The sequence below is a fragment of the Paroedura picta genome, chromosome 1 (genome assembly GCF_049243985.1).
Source record: "Paroedura picta isolate Pp20150507F chromosome 1, Ppicta_v3.0, whole genome shotgun sequence".
NCBI lineage: Eukaryota > Metazoa > Chordata > Lepidosauria > Squamata > Gekkonidae > Paroedura > Paroedura picta.
Window position 1 is genome coordinate 30,852,752 of NC_135369.1, and position 26,864 is coordinate 30,879,615.

The 26,864-nt window shown below is 43.0% G+C and overlaps 1 protein-coding gene across 3 annotated transcripts in view; it reads left to right on the forward strand.

The window, feature by feature from the left end:
• The first annotated feature begins 20,328 nt into the window (after nucleotides 1-20,328).
• MSRA (methionine sulfoxide reductase A) overlaps nucleotides 20,329-26,864 on the forward strand; it is a 228,987-nt gene continuing 222,451 nt past the window's right edge. The window contains exon 1 of one of the 3 annotated variants that reach the window (XM_077332128.1): nucleotides 20,329-20,575. In XM_077332128.1, the coding sequence (XP_077188243.1) occupies nucleotides 20,353-20,575 (223 nt within the window). In that variant the 5' untranslated portion in view covers nucleotides 20,329-20,352. The remainder of the gene's footprint in view (nucleotides 20,576-26,864) is intronic. The other 2 variants (XM_077332119.1, XM_077332146.1) reach the window with 2 other exon arrangements.

Genomic DNA, 26,864 nt, shown 5'->3' on the forward strand with positions numbered 1-26,864 from the left:
CATTCAAAGCTACCCTTTCATCATTATCTTCACAGGAATTCCATGAGGTACAGCAAGGCAAAGGGAGTGATTGTAAGGCAGCAGGGAGAGTTGAACTAAGGTCTCCCATAGCCTGATCTAGCCCTTGAACCAGAACACTACACTGCCTCTCGTCCAAAGGAGAGATCATGCAAACTGCCCTGAGGATTTTTTGTTTGTTTCAAAAGTTCAAAAGTTAGGACAGAGAGAACATGGATGATTTTACTGACCCTATTTTGGAGGGGGGGGCAACAAAAACAAACAATTGAAGGGCAGAGTTCTTCCTGCAAAACTCAAAATGGGATGATCAAGTTGATAATACAAAGAGACAAAAAGGTTTAAGAAGGGGAGACCTTTTTGTCAAAGCTGAAAGCTAAAGAAGCCATTGCTGTCAATTGATGAGAAATCTCCATGGCAAAAGCTTTAAATAATTAAAACAGCCTTAAGAGGATGGCACCCACATCAATTATACTGGGGGCTGCACATTTGGACATTCCACACTGGAAACAGCCCCCGTCTCTTTTCATGGGGTTGTCTCTTGTGAACCATCATCAGACCTCTGAGTAATTAAAGTTAAGCTCAGACACCAGAGTCAAATTCTAAATGGATTAATTAAGACTAGATTACTCTAAACTTTGACAGCTTCTCTTTAAAATTAGATTTCCCCCTGTAGCAGTATGCCATTACAGTTTTCATTCTCAATCACATTAGCAGCTGCCAAAGTAGTGCATTTACATTATTTTTGAAAAAAAATTAGGACTGGATTATAAAGTATGAATAAATTGGAAAAACTAGCTAGCGTGGAACATTTCTTTTGTCAGTATTGTAATGAACAAAAGGGATTTCGTGGGGATGGAAAAACCGCTGGCAACTATTGGCTGAGCTGCTGTAATGTCACAGAAGTGCAGACATATGTGTCTATAGGTGCTGTTGGCCTTATTCTGGTCCTTAGGAGGGACAAGCCATATGATAAGAGCTTGTGTGCTGTAGCATGGGGGAAGCAGCAAGCAAGGGGAAAATATGGCAGGAGCCTTAGTAGGCAGCAGGTTAAGGGGATGGTGGGGGTTAGGGAGGAGAGCAAAGGAGAGTTACAAGAGACAAAGGTCGGTGTTGTATGAAAGAAGAGACACAGAATATTGGGAAAGACCTTTAGTGGCCAATGGAGAGGAAGCACAAGAGAGATGAAGGATAGGAGAAAGTAGAGACCTATAAACATAATGACAACCATGCTGGATTAGACTAGGGACTGTCTAAAGGTAAAAGGTGAAGGTATCCCCTGTGCAAGCACCGAGTCATGTCTGACCCTTGGGGTGACGCCCTCTAGCGTTTTCATGGCAGACTCAATACGGGGTGGTTTGCCAGTGCCTTCCCCAGTCATGACCATTTACCCCCCAGCAAGCTGGGTACTCATTTTACCGATCTCGGAAGGATGGAAGGCTGAGTCAACCTTGAGCCGGCTGCTGGGATTGAACTCCCAGCCTCATGGGCAAAGCTTTCAGACAGCTGCCTTACCACTCTGCGCCACAAGAGGCTCTAGGGACTGTCTAACCCCCTTTCAAAATCAAATATATATTTTTGGAAGATGTGGAGGGCAAAGAATAATTACACTGGCTGAACACAAGAATGGCTATTTACAACTACCAGATGCCAGTTCGTAAAGGAACACGAAAAAACTGTTTTTTGGTGCCCCGCTTTCCATTGCCCGAAAGAGTCTCAAAAGTGGTTTACAAATACCTTTCCCTTCCTCTCCCCACGATAGACACCCTGTGGGGTAGGTGGGGCTGAGAGGGCTCTGAGGACTGTGACCAGCCCAAGGTCCCTCTACTGGCTGCATGTGGAGGAGGAGTGGAGAATCAAACCTGGTTCTCCAGATTAGAGACCACCAATGTTAACCACTAGACAACTCTGGAGATTGGATGCCCTTGTTAAGAACAACTAATCGGGAGTGGAAATCAAAATTATTGGGTGCAACTTTACATTTGTCTTTTCTCATCAATGACCTAATTGTTTTGTTTATAGAGTTGTATCATATTTGATAAAATAGTGCTGAAGTATATTCTGCTCATCTAACCCTCTTTTCATCGGGGCCCCTGTTTTTCTTGCAGGGTGAGTTTGACAAGCAAAAGAAATCCGGGGGGAGGGGGGAGAATGGGAGGTAAGCAAAAGGATACAGATTTCAGGCTCAACTAATGCATCGTGTGAAGTGTTTTAGTGGTGGTGAGGGGCAAATAACCTTTATCCCAGGCTCAGCAGATAAGGGGTGTCTAAAAACAATCAGGAAATAAGTGGCTGGAAAGGGCAGAGATGAGAGGATAAAACCACGAACACTCATACATCGAACTGCTCAAATCTCTATTCTATAGGATGTCCACTTGCTGTGCCACCCATTCTCAAATGCTTCACACAAATCCAGTTTAAAACAGAAATGTTTATAAAAAACCAATGGAGCAACATAAAATCTGAAGCTGTGAAAATAAATTAGCAAATTTTAAAAGTTCAGCAGGAGGAAACATTCAGAGAAAACGAAGGGAGCTGAAATTAAATGTCTGTGCATATAAGTAGTTCTTTGCCTGGTGCTTCAAATTTAACTGGCCAGCCAGCACTGTAGGGAGAACATTCTGCAGCTAAGGTGCCACCACAGACATGGCCCTGTTGCTGGTTGCCAGGCCTCTGAGTTCAGAAAGCCCACAAAATAAACCCTTCTGGTGCCAACTGTCTGAGCAGAGGGGGCATAAACAGGTGGTGACGTGAAGCAGCTACAGCAAATCCAAACATCAAAGATGGGAAAGTCCAAAGCTTACAAACTTTCCAAGTAAGTAGTCCAATAGCACGTTTGTCACCCAAATGGGAGGGTATCCTGCCATGATAAAGTATGGTCAAGTGTTTCTGGAGAGTCTATTTATTGGCTAGTATTCCAGAACTCCACCCCTCTAGTTGGGGGCAGTCTTGAGCTCTGTTCAGCCTGACTGACAGATTGCTCAGACTGAGGAATCAGTTTGAGGCCAGGCTGTGGAAGATCTGGGGTCCCTCCTCAGGATGCCCTGAACACCTAGGGCAGGAGCCCCCCCTCCATGAGGTCAACTGGCAGTGTGTGCTGGGGTAGGGCTATTTGGCCCATGTTGGGTGAATGAGTTGGGAAGGAGGAGAATGGGGTTATGCTGCCAGGGGGGGGGTTATAATTTGCATTTTTACTGATGTTTATTGGGTTTTTTATTGTAAACCACCATGAGCTGGCTTGGCTCAGGAGTGGCAGTCAATAAACCAAATAATAATACAAAATAAAATAAAATAAACTAGACTGATGGAGTCAGAGGACTACATTGCAACAAATTTTTAAAAGAAGCCAATTAAACAAATGAAATAAACTCTCATCCCTGGTATCTTTTTAATGCCTTTATTGTCCCTCCCAGCTCATTTTCAATTTTTACTACATGTCATCTATATTATTGTGGTAAATCTCTTCTTTGGGCTAACTTGGTCAGTCAGGCCTATAAATTGACAAGGTTTATATCCTATTACAGGCTGCCTTAATGTTTGGTGTAGTGCCTTAATGTCCTTGCTTGGTGTAGTAGAGAGCCAGTTTGGTGTAGTGGTTAGGAGTGCGGACTTCTAATCTGGCATGCCAGGTTTGATTCTGCACTCCCCCACATGCAACCAGCTGGGTGACCTTTGGCTTGCCACGGCACTGATAAAACTGTTCAGACCGGGGAGTGATATCAGCGCTCTCTCAGCCTCACCCACCCCACGGGGTATCTGTTGTGGGGAGAGGAATGGGAAGGCAACTATAAGCCGCTTTGAGCCTCCTTCGGGTAGAGAAAAGCGGCATATAAGAACCAACATTTCTTCTTGTTCTGTCAGCCATTTTTGTTGTTCTCATGCTTGGTAGTTATGTTGGCTTTTTCATTCTTATTTTTCTGTGACTGAAACAGCCCTGAAGCATTGTGGGTGATGAACCAAACCCGTCAGTCAGAAAGGTCAATCTTGTCTTTTTAACAACAAAACCTTTCTCAGTTCCTAACGACAGCTCTTTATGGATGCTGCCTAATGCTTGTTCAAATTCATGGAATCTTTTTGATATAATTTAGCCCACTGAGCAACGGGTCATGGGAAGTGTTCTATGTAGAGTTGCTAACTGATCTGGAGAAAAATATGAGATGTGGAAATTTGTGGAAATGGCTGGCTGAATGTTTTCATGGCATGGAAGTAAATAACAGCACATGGTTAATAACATCCAATTATGCCTCAGTTAAAGAGACAAGACACATTTTCCCTTTCTGGGCATTTGGCATTGAAAACAGACCTAAATTCTAACAAGGACTGACAAGGAAAATCAACTTCTTTAAGAGAGTGCTTGTAGACAGTTATAGGCACTTCTTTGATCTTCCTTTGAGTTGGCCTATTAGTGGCAACATACTGGGAAACTAGGGGACAGCTATAGCAGAGCCAAGAGCCTCTTGTGGCGCAGGGTGGTAAGGCAGCAAAAATGCTGTCTGAAGCTGTCTGCCCATGAGGCTGGGAGTTCAATCCCAGCAGCCGGCTCAAGGTTGACTCAGCCTTCCATCCTTCCGAGGTCGGTAAAATGAGTACCCAGCTTGCTGGGGGGTAAATGGTAATGACTGGGGAAGGCACTGGCAAACCACCCCGTATTGAGTCTGCCAAGAAAACGCTGGAGGGCGTCACCCCAAGGGTCAGACATGACCCGGTGCTTGCACAGGGGATACCTTTACCTTTACCTTTATAGCAGAGCCAGCAGTGGGATCCCTATAGGACAGGGACTGAGTTCCACCACCACCACCACCACCACCACCACCACCACCACCACATCATCATCATCATCATCATCATCATCATCATTAGCATCAAAATATTGGTTTCAGCCCACAGGTGCCCCCTGGGAGATGACATTTTCAGTGTTCAGTAGGTTTGAAGACCAGTGTTTGCCCTTCATGAAGAAGTCTTGTAAAGCCTTAGTATGAACTCCAGTTTGGACCTTGTTTTGACTGTGTCACTGTTGCACCCTGACTAATGTGCACTGTAAGAGTGGAGTTCTTCCTTTTAACCTTTTATGAAGCCATACGCTATTACAACAATCACAACATTTCACTCTTGTCTAGTGAACGTTTAGTAACTCTTGTTCTAGCTCTTTCCCACATCATCCTTACAGGACTGGGCAAATAAACAAAGGAAATTGAAAAGGTAAATGAAAAGAGAACAGTTCACGAAATGCCAGGGGTGGCTGATCAACTGATTAAAGAAGAGTATATTACTTGCAATTAAATCTAGGAGTGTAATAACATTTCCATGCTTTGGCTTGCCATGTGTGTTACGATCTCATAGATAATCACAGTAGAAAGCAGCAACAGAAGCCAAATGGCGGAAGGGGTGGAATTAAAGAAAATGATAGAAATATACATTATAAATCCTGGATGGTAAAAAAGAAACATTAATCAATCCCTCCTTTTTATACTTTCTCAGTAATGCTCATCAGAAACTGTTGTGTGTCCTTGAAGTGATGAGGGAAAAACAGCTTTCTGTACTTTCCCCCATTAGAGATAATGTGTCATTTGCTGAAAAATAAGGTATATGTCCATTAGTAACTCAGGGGAAAAAGTTTCAACAGAAATTAGTCAGCATGTTTGCATTGGTCCACATAATTTAAGGTAGAATGTCTGGTTCCATAGGTTGATGAATTCTGCATTTTTTCTGTGTGAACACAAGCCTTTTCTCCACAATGAACAGAAATCATGAATTGAGCCAGCAGGGCGCTATGATAGAAGGTTCAGCTTTAAGATTACCACCATCTTTTAGCTGGAGTAACCCATCTATAATCTGCAAGGAACAGTGAAGAATCCTTGAAAGGTGAGGATACAAAGGTCAATGCTAGGTGTAGTTACTTGGGAGCAAGTACACACAGAGGTTGATCAGCAGTACCTACAGATAAATAATAAAAGTAGAAAGAGAAATAGAGAAAGCCCTCTTTTTTTTAGAGTAGGAATGTCACCTTGATAAGTAGCAATTCTGCTCAAACACTGCTGGATTCTAATATCAAGATGTAACTACCCCAAAGGAACACAATTAGTTTCTTGGTGCTTCAGTGTTTTGCACCTTCCACTGCTTCTTCTTAGATCAGGCTTTCTCAACCAGGGTTTCATTAAAACAGCCCTGGGTTTCCCAAATTGGAGGGAATTAATATTTTATATATCTTTAAAATGTGTTAAACATTTATTGGCCATATCTACCCACCCACCCACCCCTCCCAAAATGGGCAATGATGGGCCTGGAGGGGGTGAGAAGGGTGGGCAGGTATACAACTATGCTTTCCAACCATATTCTGCATGATCACACTACTTCTGGGGTTTCTCAAAGGCTGAAGAATGTTTCAGGGATTTCTCAATGGAAAGAAGGTTGAGAAAGGCTGTCTTAGATACATAGTGGAACAGTATTAATTTCAGATTCCATTGACTATGACATTTGTATCCAGTTTTTCCTCCAAGGAATATAGTGGGGCCATGGAGCTCCTCTTCCCTTTCATCCTAACAACTAATTTAATCAGTTAGGCTAAGAGGGAGTAATAAGCCCAAAGATACCGACAGTGTCATTCTGAGCAGTTCTACTCTTCTAAATCCCTCAAAACCTATTGCCTTAGTTTATAAGGCTATAACTCTGCTTAGAATTGCACCAATAGTGAACTTCATGGCTGAGTACAGGGTCTGAGCCAATGTCTCCCATAGTCCTCCCAACGTCCCCCAAACTTCACCACACTAGGTGACTTTGAGTTGTTGCTTGACTTTCTTGCATGATTACGAAGCACAAGGAAAACTGATGCGTAACAAATGCCACCTCAATATGGTATCAGTTAGGATTGTGGGATGAACTTAGCATATAAACCATGATGCTAACTCAGACCTCCACCCCTCAAATAACTTACCCATGGTGCATTTTCCCTGAAATATTTTTGTCACACTTGTATACTATCCTTCAATAAATTCAGAATTTCATATATCACCACGATGACTATAAGATACGATGATATCCTTGGCCAGTAGTCCACAACACATGGGCAGGTCCCTCAGGTGACTCACAAACTTCTATCAAATTTCCATTTTTGTTGCTTTTGGGGAAGTCCATGCTCCTGGTGTATTTGTGTAGAACAGAAGGGTGCCACTCCTACTTCTCTTTGCACACGCTTTTTCATGGCTCTGACACTTGGCTTGTTTGTATGATATACCTCTTTGTGTTCAGCTTGTGATTCCTGTTCCTGTTTTGAGCTGCTGCTTGTATTCTTGGCCTGGTGAAGCCATAATACTGTACTTTACACCTTATGCAACTTCTTAAATAAACAGTGTAGCAGTTTAATGTTAATTTCAATAGGGTACATCTTGACCAAATAGAAGAGGACAGAGTTGGCTTCAAACAAAATAAATAATCCACTCTACTACACTTTTGTGAATGTAAGTTTGTGTAATGCAGTAAATGAAAAATTGGGGAGGGAAGTCATATGGCTTCCTGTCACAAGGTTGTACCTCAATGGACTCTACACTCAATGGGTCCTGAGTCTGGGAAGGTTGAAGACCACAGCCCTAGACTACCCTGGAAGGCATACCAAAATTGGAACCTGAGCCCATCATGCTACATAATAATCTGATTGAGGTGTATGGTCGAAACATCAAGGAACTGATGTAGGTGGGTCTTCTTAGTGGTAGAACAATCAATTAATTTCAGGCTGCAGGAGGGGAGGTCACCTTCTTAACATTCCCGTGTAACAACCCTGGGTAAATAAAAATTAAGCATATCAGTAACAATGGTTCATGCCTAGTTCTTCACATGTTGTACACATTTATCACTTAGTGATATTTAATTTAATTTTTATTATTAGTAAGAAAGAAGAAATAGAAAAAAACAAAAACAAAAAAATACAGGAGATCTCCCCAACAGAAATTTGGGAGTATTGGTTTGCCATTGTTCACCCTTAAATCTGTTTACTGAGAAAATCCATATAATAACGCCGGTATTCTTGGAATTCTTGCATTGATCTTCCATTGACCTGAGTAGTTAGTTTGGCCATTTTTGTGAAATCTGTGAGCTTGTCCATCCAGGCCGAGATCAAAGGCGAAGTCGACAATTTCTTCTCAGAGAGAATTATTAATGTAGGAAAACTTTGAAAAAAACTACAATCCCAGATCTGTAATCTGAAGTGGCCCAGTTCATTCGATCACTTCACTTGTCTTCCCCACCTCATTCTGTCCAAGGCACCCTTTATGCCCCACCCTTTGTACAGTAGTGGCTCCACATCTCATTTCCATTTCAATTCACTGTGCTATAGGAGCACACATTCTCAGAAGGCTCACAGATGGGATGACTCCTTTTGGATACGCCTTCCATGTATCCAATGCTGTGGGACTAACACAACTGCAAACACTGATTGCACTGAAAGCGTAGGCATGAACGGGACACAACTGCAATGCTGCAGTTACTGTGGAAATCCACCAGATGGCTCAATTCATGGCTTAAAAAAAGAAAAGGGAAAACCACCTGAAAAGAATGGAAATCTCTAAAGGAGATGACAGCAGATTATTCTGTATAATAATGGCATAAAGAAGCAAACAGAATCTAAATGCCACCTTCACATGTTCACAAGCAATTTGCCTGTGAATTTCATAGCTATAGAAGGAAGTTGCTGAGTGGGAAGCATTTTTCCAGGAGTTAGAAGAGCCCTGCTGGATCAGATCAGTGGTGCATCTAATTCAGCATGTTATCTCACACAGTGGCCAACCAGTTCCGCTGGAGGTCCAGCATAGACGCCAAGGCCTGATGTTTCCTCCTTCACTGCGATCAGAGCTTGACTTCCTCTGAAGATGAAGGTTCCCTTTGTGGTATATGGAACAGTTTGCTCTTCCCCTAATATTTATGGGATGTAGTTTGGGCCTGTTGGGTGGAACTCTTGGTTCAGTTTCCAGCTTCTATGCAAGTTGTAATTCTTGGTGTTCGGGTTGTCGTCTTCTAAAGAATCTATTGATGTTTTGAGCCAGTTTATCTGCTGAATGCGTCTCAGACTGGATGACTGAGTGAGTACTCCAATCAGGGTCATTACACCCTTCAGTCACCATGGCTATAAGAACATAAGAGCCCATTAGAAAAATCTAACAAAGTTCTTATTCAGCCTTCAAATCATCATCAGTGATGCAGGAAACATTAAGCAAATGTGAGCATTTATTCAAAGCTTAGACAATTCACATTTTCAATTCACATTCTGGGTGTGCACCCAGAGCAACAGTAAACATGAAACTGTTGGGCACAAACTGATACCAGAAAAGCTTGGCTATTTGCACTGCCGTGCTAGCGGAAAAGCCAGTTGTACTGGAACATACAATGGGCACTAGCCTTCCCATCCCTGCCCTGGGCAAGCCAGCAGAGGTCTGAAGAGGCCATGACAAGCCATTTTTGGGGGGAGGGGAGTGTTGGTGGGGACTCCCCTCATCTCCCCCACCCCAAAAAGGCCAACTGTGGCCTCTCCAGGCCTTGGTGGACCTGCCCGGGGTGGAATCACTGATGGGGACTCCCTTCCTCTTTCCCCCCCAGCTGGCTAGGCCCACTGAGGCCTTGAGAGGCCACAGCAGGCCTTTTAGGGGTGGGGGGAGCGCTGGCAGGGACTCCCTTCCCCCTGCCCTGGACAGCCCACTGAGGTCAGGAGGCCTCAACAGGCGTTTTCGGGGCAGCGGGAGCACTGGCAAGGACTGGCTGGGACCACGGCTGGCTCCTTGAGGCAGGGGTGAGCGCAGGCAGGGACTCCTTCCCTCCTTCCTCCATTGCGCCTGCAGTCTCATGCCCTCCACTCTCCCTCCTAGCTCTCACTGGCTTACCACAGGCTGGCCCTTCTATCATATGGAAGAAGTTGGAGGGGGATGTGGCCAGGGGCGGGACATCCTTCCTGGTTGGCCATTTGTTGGATGGGACATTCAGACAGCCTACCTGATTGGCAATTAGGCAATGAGTTCCAACTCCTCCCGCCACACCCTTATAATTTTATGTATATGTTCAGATGTTTCCCCTTCATAGGGCATAGCTGTAGCCTTCAACTTTTTACAATTAAACAGCCAAGCTACGTTAAAATTCAGAGCAAGTACTCAACAGTATAATTAAAAAGACTATTTGTGTAACTGAAAATGTCCAACTTGACATTGATAATTGACATGATTAATAATCCGTATAGTTTGGCAGCCCAAACACAAGTTGTTGCAAGCCCTTTTTTAGGAAGTGGAACATATGAAGTCTCACAATAAGCTGAGCACCCTGAGTGATTTAGTGCACTGGCATAAATCTATGCATGTTTCACACTGGGATTACAGACAACTGTTCACTTCTGCTATTTCCTTTTGTGTAAAGCATCTCTAAGAAGTCATTTAAACTCATTAAAACCTTAGTCTTCTATTTCCTTCATATACTGGTTTTATATGTAAACTTAATTTTACTTTCTTATCCTTTTATACTGGCTCCAATATTCAATTATATTGATCATTTTAAATCAGAAACTGGGGAGAAGGGTTAGTTTACTGTTGCAGTGACAACAACCAGGGCTGCCTGAACATTTGGTTATATACAACTTCACTTTTATCATAGTTTTAATAAAATTATGAAAAATTGTGAACGGGTTGGTTGAGATTAGATTTTGTGGTAGGAATAATTAGAAAAATTGATCATTAAAATATGAAAACCTGAAAACTACAAAATTAGCTCGGCTCCTAAATCCATTCTGCTGTCTAAATAAATGGTTAAGAACAAGATGGTGGTGCCTGTTGATTATAGTGATCCGAATTTTTCTTCAGATGGAATTCTTCATGTCTTTCCCCTTTATTCATCATCCACCAAATCAGAGATGGGTTGACCACCTTTGACTGTAAGAACTAATAAAATTTCAAGGTAACAGAAATAGCCCCAAAGTCTAAATTGCTTACTCATCAAAGACATTAGTTACAATTCACCCACTCTTAAGGACATTTTGTTAAAAATGGCAATGCAAAGGACTGCTTTGCTTCCTAAGGCTTGATGATTGGCAGAATTCTTAAAGAAATAAATGAACTGTTCTGCTAAAGTTCATGGTACTCAGCAATGATATACTCTGTCCAGCTGCTGTTCCAATAATATACATTTTAAAAGGCTGACAATTGTCCCTTCTAACCATTATTCTGCCCCACTCTTTTTCTTGGGCTAACGCATCAATGGTCCACAACTCCTTCAAAGAGTATTTCTGTCATCTAGCTCATGAACAACACAAGAACCAATGAGTCTATACTGTGGTCAGTGATGAGGGTATTCTGGGGGAAAGTGAATAAATCCCCCATGCCCTAAATAAAGCATAATCTGATTTAATGTATGCATTTTGACATATTTAGCAATATAATTTTCTATATCAATAGCAATCAATATGTGAACTGAAGTATTCCATTAAGAAAAAAATTATCAAGAGAGGTTTAAATGTTTAAAAATATATTAAAATCACTTAACTCCCACCCATTTGGGAAACCCTTCCAGGGCCATCAAGAAACCCTAGGTTTTCACAAAACCCTGGTTGAGAATGCCTGCTCTAGGGCAGGGGTCCCCAACCCCCGGTCTACGGCCCGCTACCGGGCCACAAAGGCCATCTTACCGGGCCGCCAGCGGCCGCGCCTGCCTCCCCCCCCCCGTGAGGGGGGGAAAGAGGCCGGAACGGCAGCCGGTGCGGCAGCCGGTGCGCTAGCGACGCTAACGCGCACGCGCGGAACTGCCACGCATGCGCGTTTGCGCCCCCTGGTGGACAAAACGTGCATGCGCGGCAACTCTGTGCATGCGTGTTAGCGCCACCTGATGGCCAAAACGTGCACACGCAGCAATTGGGCATGCACGTTTTTGAGCAACTGCGGCAGCCGGGCCGCTGGCTCTCCCCCACCCCCGGAGGCGGTCCCCGACCAGATGAAGGTTGGGGACCGCTGCTCTAGGGCAACAAAAAACTACTCTGCTCCATCCTCTATATCAGTGGTTCCCAACCTTTTTATCACTGGGGACCGGTCAACGCTTTACAATTTTACTGAGGCCCGGGGGGGGGGGTAGTCTTTTGCTGAGGGATGTCGCAGCCGCCTGAGCCCCTGCTCCACTTGCTTTCCCACTGACCCCCCTGACTTCCCGCCATCCGCTGGGGGGCACTGCCAGCAGCAGCTGTGCAGTTCCACGCCGAGGGGGAGCCCCGGCCATGGAGGCTGCTGGAGAGCATCAAAGGTGAGCCAGCGGCAGAGTGGCAGGGCAGCCCCCAAGGCAGCAGCTGGGGAGGAGGACGAGGAGGAGCCGTAGCCCGGTACTGACTGATCCGGGGGTTGGGGACCATGATATCCTTTCAACTACTTGAAAATGGCAATCATATCACCTTTTAGTCATCTTCTCTCCAGGCTAAACAGACCAAGTGCTCTCAACTTTTCTTCATACAGATTTGTTTCAAAACCCCTCACCATCTTCATTGCCCTCCTCTGGACATGCTCCAGTTTCTCTGCATCCTTCTTCAATTGTGGTGCCTAAAACTGAACATAGTACTATAAATGAGGCATAACCAGAGTAAAGCGGAACTATCACCTCCCATGATCTGGACATTATACATCTTTTGATATAGCCCCAAATTCTATTTGCCTTTTTAGCCACTAATTCACACTGTTGACTCATGTTCAGTGTATGATCTACTTAAACCCCTAGATAACACTACTGCCAAAACAAGTCTGCCCCATCCTATATTGATGAATTTGGTTTTTCCTGCCTAAATGCAGAACTTTACATCTACTACTATTGAAATTTATTTTAACCTTTTTATAGCTTGTCAAGATCATTCTGATGTTTGCTACCCCTCCCAGTTTAGTATCATTTGCAAATTTAATAAGCATACCCTCTGTTCCTTCATCCAAATCATTTATAAATATGTCGAACAACACTGGACCCAGTACAGATCCCTGAGGCACTCCATTTGTCATTCCTCTCCAAGAGGAAGACAAACCATTAACCCTTTGTGTGTGATCTGTCAGCCTAACAGTAATAGGAGCCATATCAACATTTTACCAACTTGTCAACAAGAATATCGTATGGAACCTCATCAAAAGCTTTTCTGAAATCAAGATAAACTATGGTCACAGCATTCCCGATCCAGCAATGTAGTAACTTTCCCAAAAAAAGAGATAAGGTTAATCTGACATGACTTGTTCTTGAGAAACCTGTGCTGACTTAGTAATCACAGCCATCTGCTCTAGCTGCTCAAGGATTGACAGTTTGATAATTTGTTCTAAAATTCTGCCAGCTATAGACATCAAGCTGATGGGCCAGTATTTACCCAGATCCTTTCCCCACTTTTTGAAGACATTTGCCTACCTCCTATCTTCAGGCACTTCATCCGTTCTCCAAGAATTGTCAAAAATAATGGGCAGCGTTTCAGAGATTAATCTGCAAATTATTTAGAACCCTTGGATGCAGTTAATTTGACCCAGAAGACTTCATTTCATTTAAGGAAACTAGGTTTTAATGGACTACCTCTACAGTGATCCTAGGCTATAACTCCCATCCCTCATCATATGATAAGATTCCATCACGTTGTTCATACTGAGCTTTATTTTTACTAACACTCTTGCATACAAGTATTGGTTAGTTGTTTATATTAATCTTTGTTCATAAAACTCTCCTTCCATTTCCTAAATGAGTCTTTAAAAAAATTACTCAAACCTTTTATTTATTTACCATTGTATTTATTGACTGCCACTCTTGGCCCAGCTGGCTCATGGCATTTTACATAAAACATTGATACCTCTAAAATATTGAGAAAGAGCGACAAAAAGGCTACAAGGCAGGGGGAGAACCCAACAACAGAATGGCTGCTATAGGGCGTGTGTGTGTGAGGGCCAGTCACATAATATTAGGCAGTTCTAAGCCTATGTCTTTTTACAGAGGCAGCTACTTAAATACGGACATTCCTTGAAGACATGATGGTTCTGTGCTGCTCTGAAGTACCTCCTGGACAAGCAGAGGAAAACTGTGGTTGGTGCTTTGCTTTGGGAGATGTTGCTTGGGTTTGGTTCTCAAAGGTAATGGTTTGCTCCCTATGTGACCACAGGAAGTGTTTCCCAAGCCCAAAGGTAAAACAGAATCCTGGTGTAAACTGAGAGAATATGGTTGTGATGTACCTGCCCAGGATGTGTTCAGCATTTACCTGATCAGTAAGATGGTAGGCACTGACCTGAAACACTCTCCCCACCCTTCCATTCATAGAATCATAGAATCATAGAGTTGGAAGGGGCCATACAGGCCATCTAGTCCAACCCCCTGCTCAATGCAGGATCAGCCCAAAGCATCCTAAAGCATCCAAGAAAACTGGGTATCCAACCTTTACTTGAAGACTGCCAGTGAGGGGGAGCTCACCTCCTCCTTAGGCAGCCTATTCCACTGCTGAACTACTCTGACTGTGAAATTTTTTCCCCTGATATTGCTGTATATTGCTGTATATTGCCTATATTGCTGTACTTGTAGTTTAAATCCATTACTGCGCGTCCTTTCCTCTGCAGCCAACAGAAACAGCATCCTGCCCTCCTCCAAGTGACAACCTTTCAAATACTTAAAGAGAGTTATCATGTCCCCTTCTCAACCTCCTTTTCTCCAGGCTGAACATTCCCAAGTCCCTCAACCTATCTTCATAGGGCTTGGTCCCTTGGCCCCAGATCATCCTCGTCGCTCTCCTCTGTACCCTTTCAATTTTATCTACGTCCTTCTTGAAGTGAGACCTCCAGAACTGCACACAGTACTTCAGATGTGGTCTGACCAGTGCCGTATACAATGGGACTATGACCTCTTGTGATTTTATTTATTTTATTTATTTAGATTTATATACCGCCCTCCCCGAAGGCTCACATTTTGATGTGATGCCCCTGTTGATACAGCCCAAAACGGCATTTGCCTTTTTTACCGCTGCATCACACTGCCTGCTCATGTTTAGCTTACAATCCACAAGTACCCCAAGGTCTCGTTCACACACAGTGTTACCTAGAAGCGTATCCCCCATCCAGTAGGCATGCTTTTCATTTTTCTGACCCAGATGCAGAACTTTACACTTATCTTTATTAAATTGCATCTTGTTCTCATTTGCCCATTTTTCCATTGTGTTCAGATCTCATTGAACTCTGTCTCTATCTTCCGGAGTATTTGCCAGTCCTCCCAATTTGGTGTCATCTGCAAACTTGATGAGTAGTCCCTCCACCCCTTCATCTAGATCATTAATAAATATGTTTAAAAGTATCGGACTGAGCACCGAGCCCTGAGGTACCCCACTACTCACCTCCCTCCAGTCTGATGAAACACCACTGACACCAACTCTTTGAGTGCGGTTCTCTAACCAATTCCCTATCCACCTAACTATCTGAAAATCCAGATTGCAGTCCTTCAATTTATCCATCAGAATGTCATGGGGAACCTTATCAAAAGCTTTACTAAAATCCAAGTAAACGACAGCAACCGAATTTCCACAATTCAGAAAACCTACTTGGTCAAAAAAGGAAACCAGGTTGGTCTGACAGGATCTGTTGGAGACAAATACATGCTGACCTCCTTGGATCACCAAATTGTCCTCCAGATGTTTGCAGATCGCTCCCTTTAATATCTGCTCCATTATCTTACCCACAAAGGAGGTCAGACTCACTGGTCTGTAGTTTTCCGGGTCATCCTTCCTCCCTTTTTTGAAGATTAGAATAACATTTGCTCTTTTCCAGTCCTCCGGGACATCTCCAGTCCTTAAAGAGGTCCCGAAGATGATGGAAAAGGGTTGTACAAGTTCTCCGGAAAGTTCTTTGAGCACTCTCGGGTGCATTTCATCCGGGCCAGGGGATTTGAACTCATCCAGTGCAGCTATATGCCTCTCAACAACCTCTCTGTCCATGTCAACCTGCTACCGAGACATTATCCCTTGGTTACTGCCATCGCTAGACCCTTTGGATTTTATCCCTAAGACTCAAGTAGGCGCAAGACAGGACTCATATAGGGGAGGGGTGCCCAGTTATGGCATCCAAACTTTTCTGAAGGACTTTTATGAATTTAAGCAGATAGTTGTGCGTTCCTGCATTGTGGAGGGGTTGGGCTAGATGACCCTGGAAAAAGTTTTTCACAGGAAAAAGTTTTTCACAGTCAGAGTAGTTCAGCAGTGGAATAGGCTGCCTAAGGAGGTGGTGAGCGCCCCCTCACTGGAAGTCTTCAAGCAAAGGTTGGATACACACTATTCTTGGATGCTTTAGGATGCTTAGGGCTAATCCTGCGTTGAGCAGGGGGTTGGACTAGATGGCCTGTATGGCCCCTTCCAACTCTATGATTCTATTCTATGGAGGTCCCTTCCAACTCTATGATTCTATGAGAATGACTCTTTGAGGCAATTCCTGTTTGGGAAATAAATCAAAGCCCTACTCCTTAAAGGGAACTTGGTTATTATCCAAAATGATAACTTCCAATTGCACTGAACTGCCATATCACAGGAACAAAACAGACCATGGGCATCTACTATATGGGAATTTCTGAATACAGCCCAGGACAGTGATGTAACAGTTGGGCCGAAACAGTATCACGTAGTCATAATAGGAGTAGCAACATATTTAAATACCAAGTTAAAACTTTTCGCATTCAAGAAAGGAACTCATCAATAATGTATTGTCCTAATTTGTCACATTTCATATTAACTTCAAACGCACACTTGAAAAGACTGTTCATGTTATTATACTGTATACACAGGAACCGTCATCCCTAATGCTATAGATTTTAATGTAAAACTATCATCATACAACACATTTTGAGTAAAACCTTTTCATTAAAAGCATTTCATTCATTCCAAAAGATAAAATATTCCAAAATAAACTTTTCTACAGTGTTTCTGCAATTTTTCTTGGGGGGGGGGGAGAGGGGGAGGCTATTTTTCCCTTGGATCTTTGGCTCTCTAGCTGTTAGTGAGCTTGTATGATGGAAAATAATGGAACCCCAGATGAAGAGATGGTCAGCCAATTAACTGAAAATATATTTATTTCATATATGCATTTTAAGCAAAATCCATTTATTGACATTCTGCATTTCTGATTCAATCATATCCAGATAACAGGTTATGAAACGTTTCAGATTTTATTTGTTCATTTCTACACTGCAGGAAAATTCATTTAAAGACATCAAACAAGCTTTTAGTATCTTTTTGTTTTCAAAGTAACCCCTTGCCAGCAAATTCCACATCAAAGTGGAAGGTTATTAGAAAGGCTACCTAGAGTCCCTTTGACGGATCAGAAGAGGATATAAACTCACCTTGTGGCATACACCTAAGCACTGGCTTGACTGTTGATTTCAGATTCAACTCAAGGGTTATTATGCAACCTGAGGCCAGCATAGTTGTGGGAGAGCTTTCTCCCTTATAAACTCATGCATTCTCTGAATATCTTAAATAGTGAGAAAGAAACAAGGAAGGTTTCCTTCATGCCTCTCTGGTTTTAGAACTCTATCCGAAGGGAGGGCCTCTCAAGACTAGCATTTCATGGACAGAAACCTTGTCAGCCCCTCCCACTCTTCCATATTTACTTTGGTTTGCATTGCTATGAATGCAAGTTGTAGCCTCTTTTTGTATACATTTGAATTGATTCACTAATGGTTTTAGGTAATGAAAAATTAATATTTTTTATCTGTTGCTATAATCTGCTTTGGTATTCCACAGTGGGGAGATATGATGGACCAGCATTTTTTTTTTTACGAAGTTGAGCTTCAAAATTAAATGAAACTCCACTATGCAGTTACTTGGGTCAGAAACACTGTCTGTACCGCACAACAGTATGCACAGACAGTAGTCAGTCTGTTCTATAGTGGAGGAGAGTGAACACCAGTGAAAGGCCGAATACAGTGTACACATTCCAGGATGTGTACAGAAGAAACAATCTGTTCCTGTTCACAGACAGCTTTTTCTGTTGTGGCACCTAGGCTGTAGGATAGTTGTCTGGCAGAGACACTGTAATGTTTTAGAACGCAGTTAAAAACATCCTTCCTTTTCTCAGGCATTTGTGGTTTTTTTTAATGGTGCTCTGGTTATTAGTATTTTGACCTGTTCTACTGCTGCTAATACACTTTTGCTGATTTGCTTTTTCTGCTTTGGCTTCAAACATTAGCACTAGTTCACAATGTGCTATGCATTAACATTAGCAGTCTAAAAACTCAGCCTGCAGGGTTTGGAAGCTAAGCAGGGTTGGCCACGGTCAGTATTTGGATGGGAAACCAACCCCTTTAGAAAGCCTGGGATTGCAATGCAGTGGAAGTCAATGGCAAATCACCTGTGGTCACGGCTTGCCTTGAAAATTGGTTGCAACTTGACAGCACATTATTATCATTTGTTAATAATCATAAACAGGTCCTACTCCCCACATGCCCAATTTCTTCTTGTTGGTGTTTAATTCCACTGAGTTGCCTTGGGACCTTAACTAAAAATGAAGTACAAAGCATTTTAAACGCAGACCTAAAGAATTCCTCCAAACATCCCAGTAGAAATGCTGTATATCTTTATTTCCAGTGCTGACAGAGCTGAACAAAATTTGTATGTGTTCCCATATGGAAATGCACAAAGCCCACTAATCCGTTTACAAAATGGGCATGTAGTTCTCCACATTCCTCAGATATTATTATTATGAATAATAAAACTCATTTATATGCTTCCACATGTTCCTAGCATTGCCCATGGATTACCTCCATAATCTCGGCAAAGACAACCCTGAAAGGTAGTTCAGAATTATTTCCCCCATTTTGCTGATTGATGTGCTGAGAACGAGAGAGCAGGACTTCTGCATAAGACCATCTAGAAATCTCATGTCAGACAGACGGCTTCTTGTGGAGGTGGGAGGCAATATAAGATGGATTCACAGAAAATAGGTCTATTAATGACTGCTAATATGATAGCTGGGAATGAAACATCCATATTCAAAAGCACCTTTATTTCCAGATGCTTGGAGATCTTTAGAAGAGGTCTGCTGTGTAAAATCAATAGTCCATTTAGTTCAACTCCCAGTTTCTCCTTGCAATTAAGCAGATGTGCTAATAGCACACAGAGTAACAGAGGCTAAAGCCCCCTGCTGTAACTGGTAGCTGGAAAATATACTGCCTCTGAACATGGAAGTTCCATTTCTATGCTGCAGCCCAGAATGCAAACCACTGATGTTCCTCGCCTGGTGAAGCATAAGCCCTACTAAAATGACCTTTGTGAAACTGAGTTCAAACCCCCATTCTTCCACAAAGCTCACTGGGTGACCTTAAATCAGTCACTCTCCACCTAACCTACTTCACTAGGTTGTTGTGAGGATAAAGTGGAGACAAAGCTTTCTATTTCACCCTGATCTTGGAAGACAGGTCTAGTGAGTGAATTGTCAACTCACTCCTTGGAGCTGACGAATATTACATGATCAGACCAAAAGCCTAACCAATTCCAAGGGGCCAATGAGACAATTCCTTAGATTGAAGTTCAACCACAGGGCATTAAGGTACCAGAGCACTCCTGGACTGCACCCCCCCCCCCCCCGCAATTGGGACTCAAGGGAATACCGAAAGCCCTGACCTTTTTGGAAGGGCAGTATAAAAATACAATAAATAAATTCCATTTGAACATCAGAACCAACAATCCTCAAGTGAGTATCATCCATTAAAGCTGAAGATCTGAGCCAAGGGCAAACCACCTTATTTAGGATGGTGCTGATCACAATATTAGAAACTACAATTCTGAAAGGACAATCTGGATTTATTTGCTGGGTAGGAGGAGACGAGTGGAGACCAGCTATACCTTTATGGTTAGAGCGTTGTTGCTAAATGTTTGACGAGTTCGCCCTTTGGTCTGGCCCAGCAAGAGTAATATGTCTAAAAACCCGTCCCTGAGTGAGCTCCGTTAAGTGGACCTGTTAAGGGCCGCATCGTCAATGCATTCAGTGACAAGGTCGCGGAGACCAAACAAGCTGAATTCATGGCGCGATCCTCGGTAATCTCAAGCACGCAACCGAGCCCTCGCTGCATCACCCCACCCTCATCCCTAAAGGTTGCTTCTCTGCAGCCTCTACGCCAGGGGTAGTCAAACTGCGGCCCTCCAGATGTCCATGGACTACAATTCCCAGGAGCCCCTGCCAGCGAATGCTGGCAGGGGCTCCTGGGAATTGTAGTCCATGGACATCTGGAGGGCCGCAGTTTGACTACCCCTGCTCTACGCCCTCCCAACGTCGAGCCCCGATCGCGAGTCCTCCAGCGTGGCCCATAACCCGGCCACGTGCGGCCGACTCATCCTGCGCATGCGTAAATCTTCCCATGCACCCCGCCCCCATTCCACGCACTGCTGCTTCCCCCCCACCCCCTCTAGTGCACAAGGGGAGGGGGAACAGCGTGGGGGGAAGGGCGATGACCGCAGCTGCTTCCCGCCGCCTCCTTCGCACTCTGGCCGGCATGGGGGAGGCTGTCTCCTCTTCTCCGAAGAGACCCTGCAAGGAAGAGACTCCGCCGGGTAGAAACCGGAGTCTCGTCCGGATCCCAAGTAAGTAAACCGCCGGAGCAAAGGAAACTTCCCCGGGAGCACTTTCGTCTCAAGAGGCGAAGAAAAAAGACCGTTACACAATTTACGCATGCGCATAAAAGCGGCTCAACTGAAGCTGCTGGGATGAGTTTCAGCGGGATACGGGCATCCGTCTTTAGTCTCGCGGCTTTTTCCGGTCGAGCGTGGCGTCCGTAGTGTTTAAAGAGCATGCGCGTCTCTCAAAGAGGAGTAGACAATACTGCGCATGTTCAAAAATGCTTGACTGTAACATGTTGTGTTTTCTAAATTAATTTTTGTGAGATGAGATTTAACACTCACTAGTAGTTTTTAGTTTGTTTATCCAACACTCATTAGTAGTTTTTAGTTTGTTTATCGTGGATAGTAATCAGATAGTTTCGATCTCCCGCAGTTAGAACTGGCTTGCCTGTTGTACTACTGTGTGTTTGGTAGGGTTGCTTGATGTGCAGATAAGGACTACCATGGAGGTGAACGTCATCTGCTGATTTATGTAGATCAAATTGTGCTGGCTAGGAGTTAGGACCAGTTGTCAAGTGGATGGTGTATTAAATGCCGTTCTCTGTCAGACACTTGCATGTAGTTTCAGTTTATTCCATGGGTAGTCAAACTGCGGCCCTTCAGATGTCCATGGACTACAATTCCCATGAGGGGCTCATGGGAATTGTAGTCCATGGACATCTGGAGGGCTGCACTTTGACTACCCCTGGTTTATTCCAAGGCTTTGTCGATTAATGGATGCCTCTGGTTTTACTGGATTTCTACCCAATTCATATATGTTCTGTTTGTTTTTGTGTTGCCTTGATGGAATAAGTAGCCTATAAGTTATTAAATAAATGTTTGAATGGTGGCTCATTTGCCCCAATTCTGCCCTCAGGAATTCATTCAACAGGTTGTAATATGTTCATGTTATAAATTAAACATCTCTGGTATATCTCTTGTTATGTACATTTTAGATTCTATGATGTCAGAGCTGAATTATATGGGATGCAATATATGTTCACCAGAGTTTGAAAATTATTACTTGTGTGAGAGATTCCGTGATCATGAAAACCAAACAAATTTCAGTTATTTGTTTGCCTGCAAATCCACGTGACTGTGGTCATCTTGTCACTGAATGTACTATGCTTCTTCAGCAGCAGATTACAGTTCACATTAAATATAAAGGAACAGGAACCGTACAGAGAAATCGGTAACTATAAAAATTGAACAATAATAAATTGGGAGCAGTACATTTATAACAGTAACATACAAACAGACTCATGATTGGTCAGTTCAGCTGTTGGATTTCATGGGAGGGAGGCTCGGGGGCCCAGTGGAAGATATTGGTTTTGGTCAACCTCAACTAAATCCCGGGTGGAGGACACAGCATGAAGACCGCACCCTTCTTTCATTGCCTTTCTTTAGAATGTGAAGCAGTGTATTGACCGCTATCCACTGATAGGCCTGGTTTCCATGACATTGTCTCATTATCTTTTTAACATTTTTGTTGTGCTGCTTCTTATCACATCTGAGCTTTTTGTACTGAAAGCTGCTGTACAAAGCTGCTGGCACACTTAAAACCTACAGTCATTCTGCAGTAAGCTGAGCTTGACCAAAGCTGAAAGCTAGTGTGTGTTCTTGCCTCTTAAAAACAGTGTCTTTTTGCTGTCTCCTATTTTTAATGCTGTAGGGAGAAGCTGTGACTCTGATATTAATGACATTGCTTCATGTGACTTATGAAAAGGAGGCAGAATGTCAAAATTACACACATAACCTTTGATAGTTGAATGGTGCCCTGTATGTTTTGTAGTTACCATGACAGAGCTACTTGTCATATAAACACAACTGATAGGTTAGCTCTACAGTGTTGAAAAGCCTACATTTCCTTATCACCTTTAAGTAACCACAGCAAATGACAATATTCATCTGTGGCCCCCTGCACCTGATCACTTCCCTTCCAGTGCTGAGAGTTCTTTGAAAGCTGCTTAACATTCTTCTCACATTGCTGTATGTAGGCCTGAAGCTTTATAGCACAAAGCTGTACCCCCCCCCCCCCCCCGCTCCCATAAGATTTGTGACGGGCTTATAAACCAAAGTCACTCTTTCTATCCACAAGACTTCCCCTTGGCAACTAAAGGCAGGTTGCTGGGGAACAGCATCACTTGAGAGGTGGTGACTTTTCCCCAGTTGGCAACCTCTTGATTGCAAAGATGACAGGAAAGTGAGAGATGCTGCAGATTGTATATTCATGATCTAGCAGGAAAAAAGGAAACATTTAAAAAAATTATGGGAATGGTGTATATATCTGTGCAAGGTTGAAGAAAAGATGCCATGGGCTTCTTCATTCTGCATGCTGATTAGAGATGTGCAGAGATCTTATTCTCCTTTGCATTTGGTCCCACAGATGCCAGATATCTATAGCTTGACATTTCCCCAGCAGATGTTTTATAGAGTCTCAGTATTTTCACAAGGAATCTGTGAGTAACGTAAAGCAGTGAAATCTTGATTTCTCAACATTTTCAAATTGAACTTCTTCATTAGGAGTCATGTCTAAGTATTAGTTAAAATTACGGCTGGCCTACCTTGCCATTACTCTAATCAGCAGGGTTGCTAACCTCCTTCTGACACCTGTGGATTTCCAGGTAACCAAGATCAGCTTACTTGGATAAAATGACAGGTTTGGAGGCGAGACTCTATGGTAATATGCCTTGCTGAGGCCCCCCAAACCCCATTCTCCGAGACTCTACCCCTGAAAATCCAAGTATTTCCCAACCCAAAGCTGGAAGCCCTAATAGATCACCTGTTATTTAATTATGATCAAATATTCTGTGAAGCAAATCATGTCTCTGGTGGCTTGTTTTTTATATTCCACATTGGTGTCATCAGCTATCAACTGCAAATGTGATTGCTACTTGACTTGTAGTAGTTCTAGGGCAAGCCTAGTAATATAGCAGTTTTCCTGCTGTCTACCTGCTGTAACCACAGGTGACTCTAAATGGGACGAATAGGCTTGTGGCCTTCGTAGCACAACTATATTAAAAAATTTGTCCTTTTGGAGTGGCTAGTCAGGTCAGGATCTAGAACGCTATTAAACTATCCAGCTGCCTTGGTTGCCAGATTTTAATCTACCAGAAAAGGGGAAGAATCCATTAAATAGGATTATTCTTTGCAGAATAAAAAGAGGATCTGAAGTATTGAATCCTTTTATGTTTTTAAAGGAATTATAAAAGCATGTATATTTTCTATATAAAAAAGGATAGGTTTTAAGAAGAATGGGAAAAGGTTTAGCAGAGTTTTGGACATCATTTCAGACTCTTTCCCTCTCTCTAGTTGCTTCAGCTGGTTGATTCAATGAGCCACCTTGGTGTCGTGATTAAGAGAGGTGACCTCTAATCTGGCGAGCTGGGTTTGATTCCCCACTCAGCCATCTGAGTGATCTTAGGCTAGTCACAGTACTGTTCTCATAGAGCAGTTCTGTCTGAGCTCTCTCAGCCTCATCTACCTCACAAGATGTCTGTTGTGGGGAGAGGAAGGGAAGGCGATTGTAAGCTGCTTTGAGACTCCTTCATCTTCTATCTCCTCTCTTAATCTAAAAGTTCATGAAACTTTCTACAAAGTTTCCCAGAACAACATGCTAGGAAGTTGTGACCCCAAAGGTATCAACGCATTTTCATTTTCTTAACACCGTTGTAACACTAGGCTGACTAGAGGTCCCGGGAAAAACATTTTTCTTTTTTCCCTTTGAGGGCTGTTTTACAGGGGGGGGGGGATCTGTGCTGTTGGATATCAATAATATTTATATAGACATATCCTGTATTTTAAAGGATATTTGGACTGTTTAAATGTGGCTGATTTTATCCAGTTAATATGTTGTGATGTTAGTATGAAGTTTCCATGATGGCATCTGCCATAAAAACAACATTTTTTTAAAACGTTTGCACAGCCAATCAGTGTTTCAATGGTGCTAGGCAAAAGCCCCGCCCAGACCCACCTAATTCCTAAAAACACATGATGGGTGTTGTGGGCACCATGTTGGGGACTCCTACTTAGAGTATTGAACTAGGATATGGGAGATCCAGGGCTGAACTCCATCAAACATGTAAACTAGTCATACTCTTGGGCCGACATATCTTGCAGAGTTTATGGTGAAGATAAAATTCACGGTAAGTGATTCAATGGTCGTCTTTGGCTGTCATGCTATCTGTGTCTAAAGGTGCTAAGTTGTAAATAAATACACTAGCAGAATGCCTTGTAAACTTAGCCAGTCTCCGATAAGAGATCTTTTTGTTTCTGTCATGGGGGGCTCAGGTTCTTCGATAGAGTGATTGGTGTGATGTAAGATACAAAAGGCTGAGAACCACAGGCCTAAGGTGGAGCAGTTTGAAGCTCTCTGTCTTGACTAAAGGGTATACTGGCAGTTTGACTTGTAGAAAGCCTAAACAGCACCCTTTAAAGTCCTTTGACTGCTAATGATTACATTGATAGGAATTTACCCTTTAAAATGTCATAGATATATGAAGTACTACAGTTATATATGATGCTATAAATGCATTTCATGTTGTTAAAGCAGTAAAATAAGTTTTGGCTTGATAAAAAATTATTGCTAATTCAATTTCTCCCAATAATCCCGATCCTTGTAGTTCTCCCCCACCCTTCTCTCATTCATGCCACTGAGGTAGCTGCCTATCCAACAGGTGGGGAAGAAAAGATGGTAGAAGAGGGGATGGAAAAGTTAGATAGATAGTAGATTAGTTAATGGACTCTGGGGAATGGACAGGAAGGCCTGGAGGATCATTGTCCATGGGGTCGCGATGGGTTGGACATGACTTTGTAACTAACAACAACAACAGATTAGTTAATATTAGCTGCCTGGCAGAGAATTGGTTAATTTAGTGATTAATTTTTAGAATGTAAAAGATAATAAAGTATATATCTGTATTTTTTAACATGTAAACCAGCTACACAAAGGGGTTTATGTGGGGAAACCCATGTCTTTCCTCCATGGTATCGACATTTTTAGAAGCTTTGCATCTCTAAGCCTGACGCTGGTGTTCTAAGATAAAAATCATGGAGAATGCTTGTTCAGTGGACCAATTACGTTCATATAAATAATTAAAAAAAATTATTTACTTAATGTATCTGGCTTTTCTACCTAATGGGAAACCAAAGTAACTTGCATAATTCTCCTTTCCGCTTTCCATTGTCTGGTCAGAACTCAGAAGTTAATCAGGGTCAGCCCTGGTTAGTATTCGGATGGCAGACCAACCAGAAAGTCCAGGGTTGCTGTGCAGAGGAAAGCAATAGCAAACAGCCTTTGTTAGCCTATTCCAGTCTTTTTCAACCTTTGGACTGTGGAGGAGCCCCTCAATAATCTTGCAGGCTTCAAGGAACTCCAGAAATGATGTCAGTTGGCCATGCCTCCCAGCCACACCCCCTCCCAGCCACACACCACTTGTATTAACAGCCAGGCTTGAGGAGGTCAGGGGAGGGGAGAGGCAGGAGGTGGTTTAAGGAGGGTGTAGGTATGCAGACTCAGTCTCCTCCTGGGCACAGAAACCATGAGGGAACTCACTCATATTCGGGAAGAGCGGGAGCAGTGTTCCTTAGCTTGTGGCCAAGTCTATTAAGACAGGTTGGGAAAGGTCATGGACTCCCTACAGAGCTCCCATGGACCCCTGGTTGGGAATCCCTGGTCTATTCTCTTGCTTTGAAAACCCCTTGGGACCACTGTACATCAGCTGTGTCTTGCACACACAAACACACATTGTTCAAACTCTGACTTTGTTGTGCCTGTTTTGAGGCCCAGGTTGTAGTTATGTCAGTTATATTTCTGTATTAGAAGCCAGAATAACTGGAGATTAATAAAATGGCTCAGTGAGGCAAAGAAGGAAAATATATTAAAATAATCTATTATCTGCCATTTCCCAATGGTTGTTACATTTTTTAAAAGGACAAAGTTTTATGTCATGCAGTCAACGGATGAATTTCTGAAATGGTTTAACAAACCGTACTGAAAGCTTTTCTATGGTTATCAGTAGCAAAATAATTGTTCCAGTGATAACATTATAATATGTCTTGTCCACAGTTGTTAGCAGGATTGCGTCCTTCTAATTCACATTCCCTCTTGAGGTTCTCTGCTTCTCATGTACCCCAGGGATCAAGAAACTCTCTTCACTTACAGTTTATCTGTGTGGACCTGATGTCTGCTGCTGTGAATAGAAGCGCTGCCACTTCATAGACAAGCTGCATCCAAGTTACTGTTTTAGTATGCAGAATTACCAATGAATGAAAA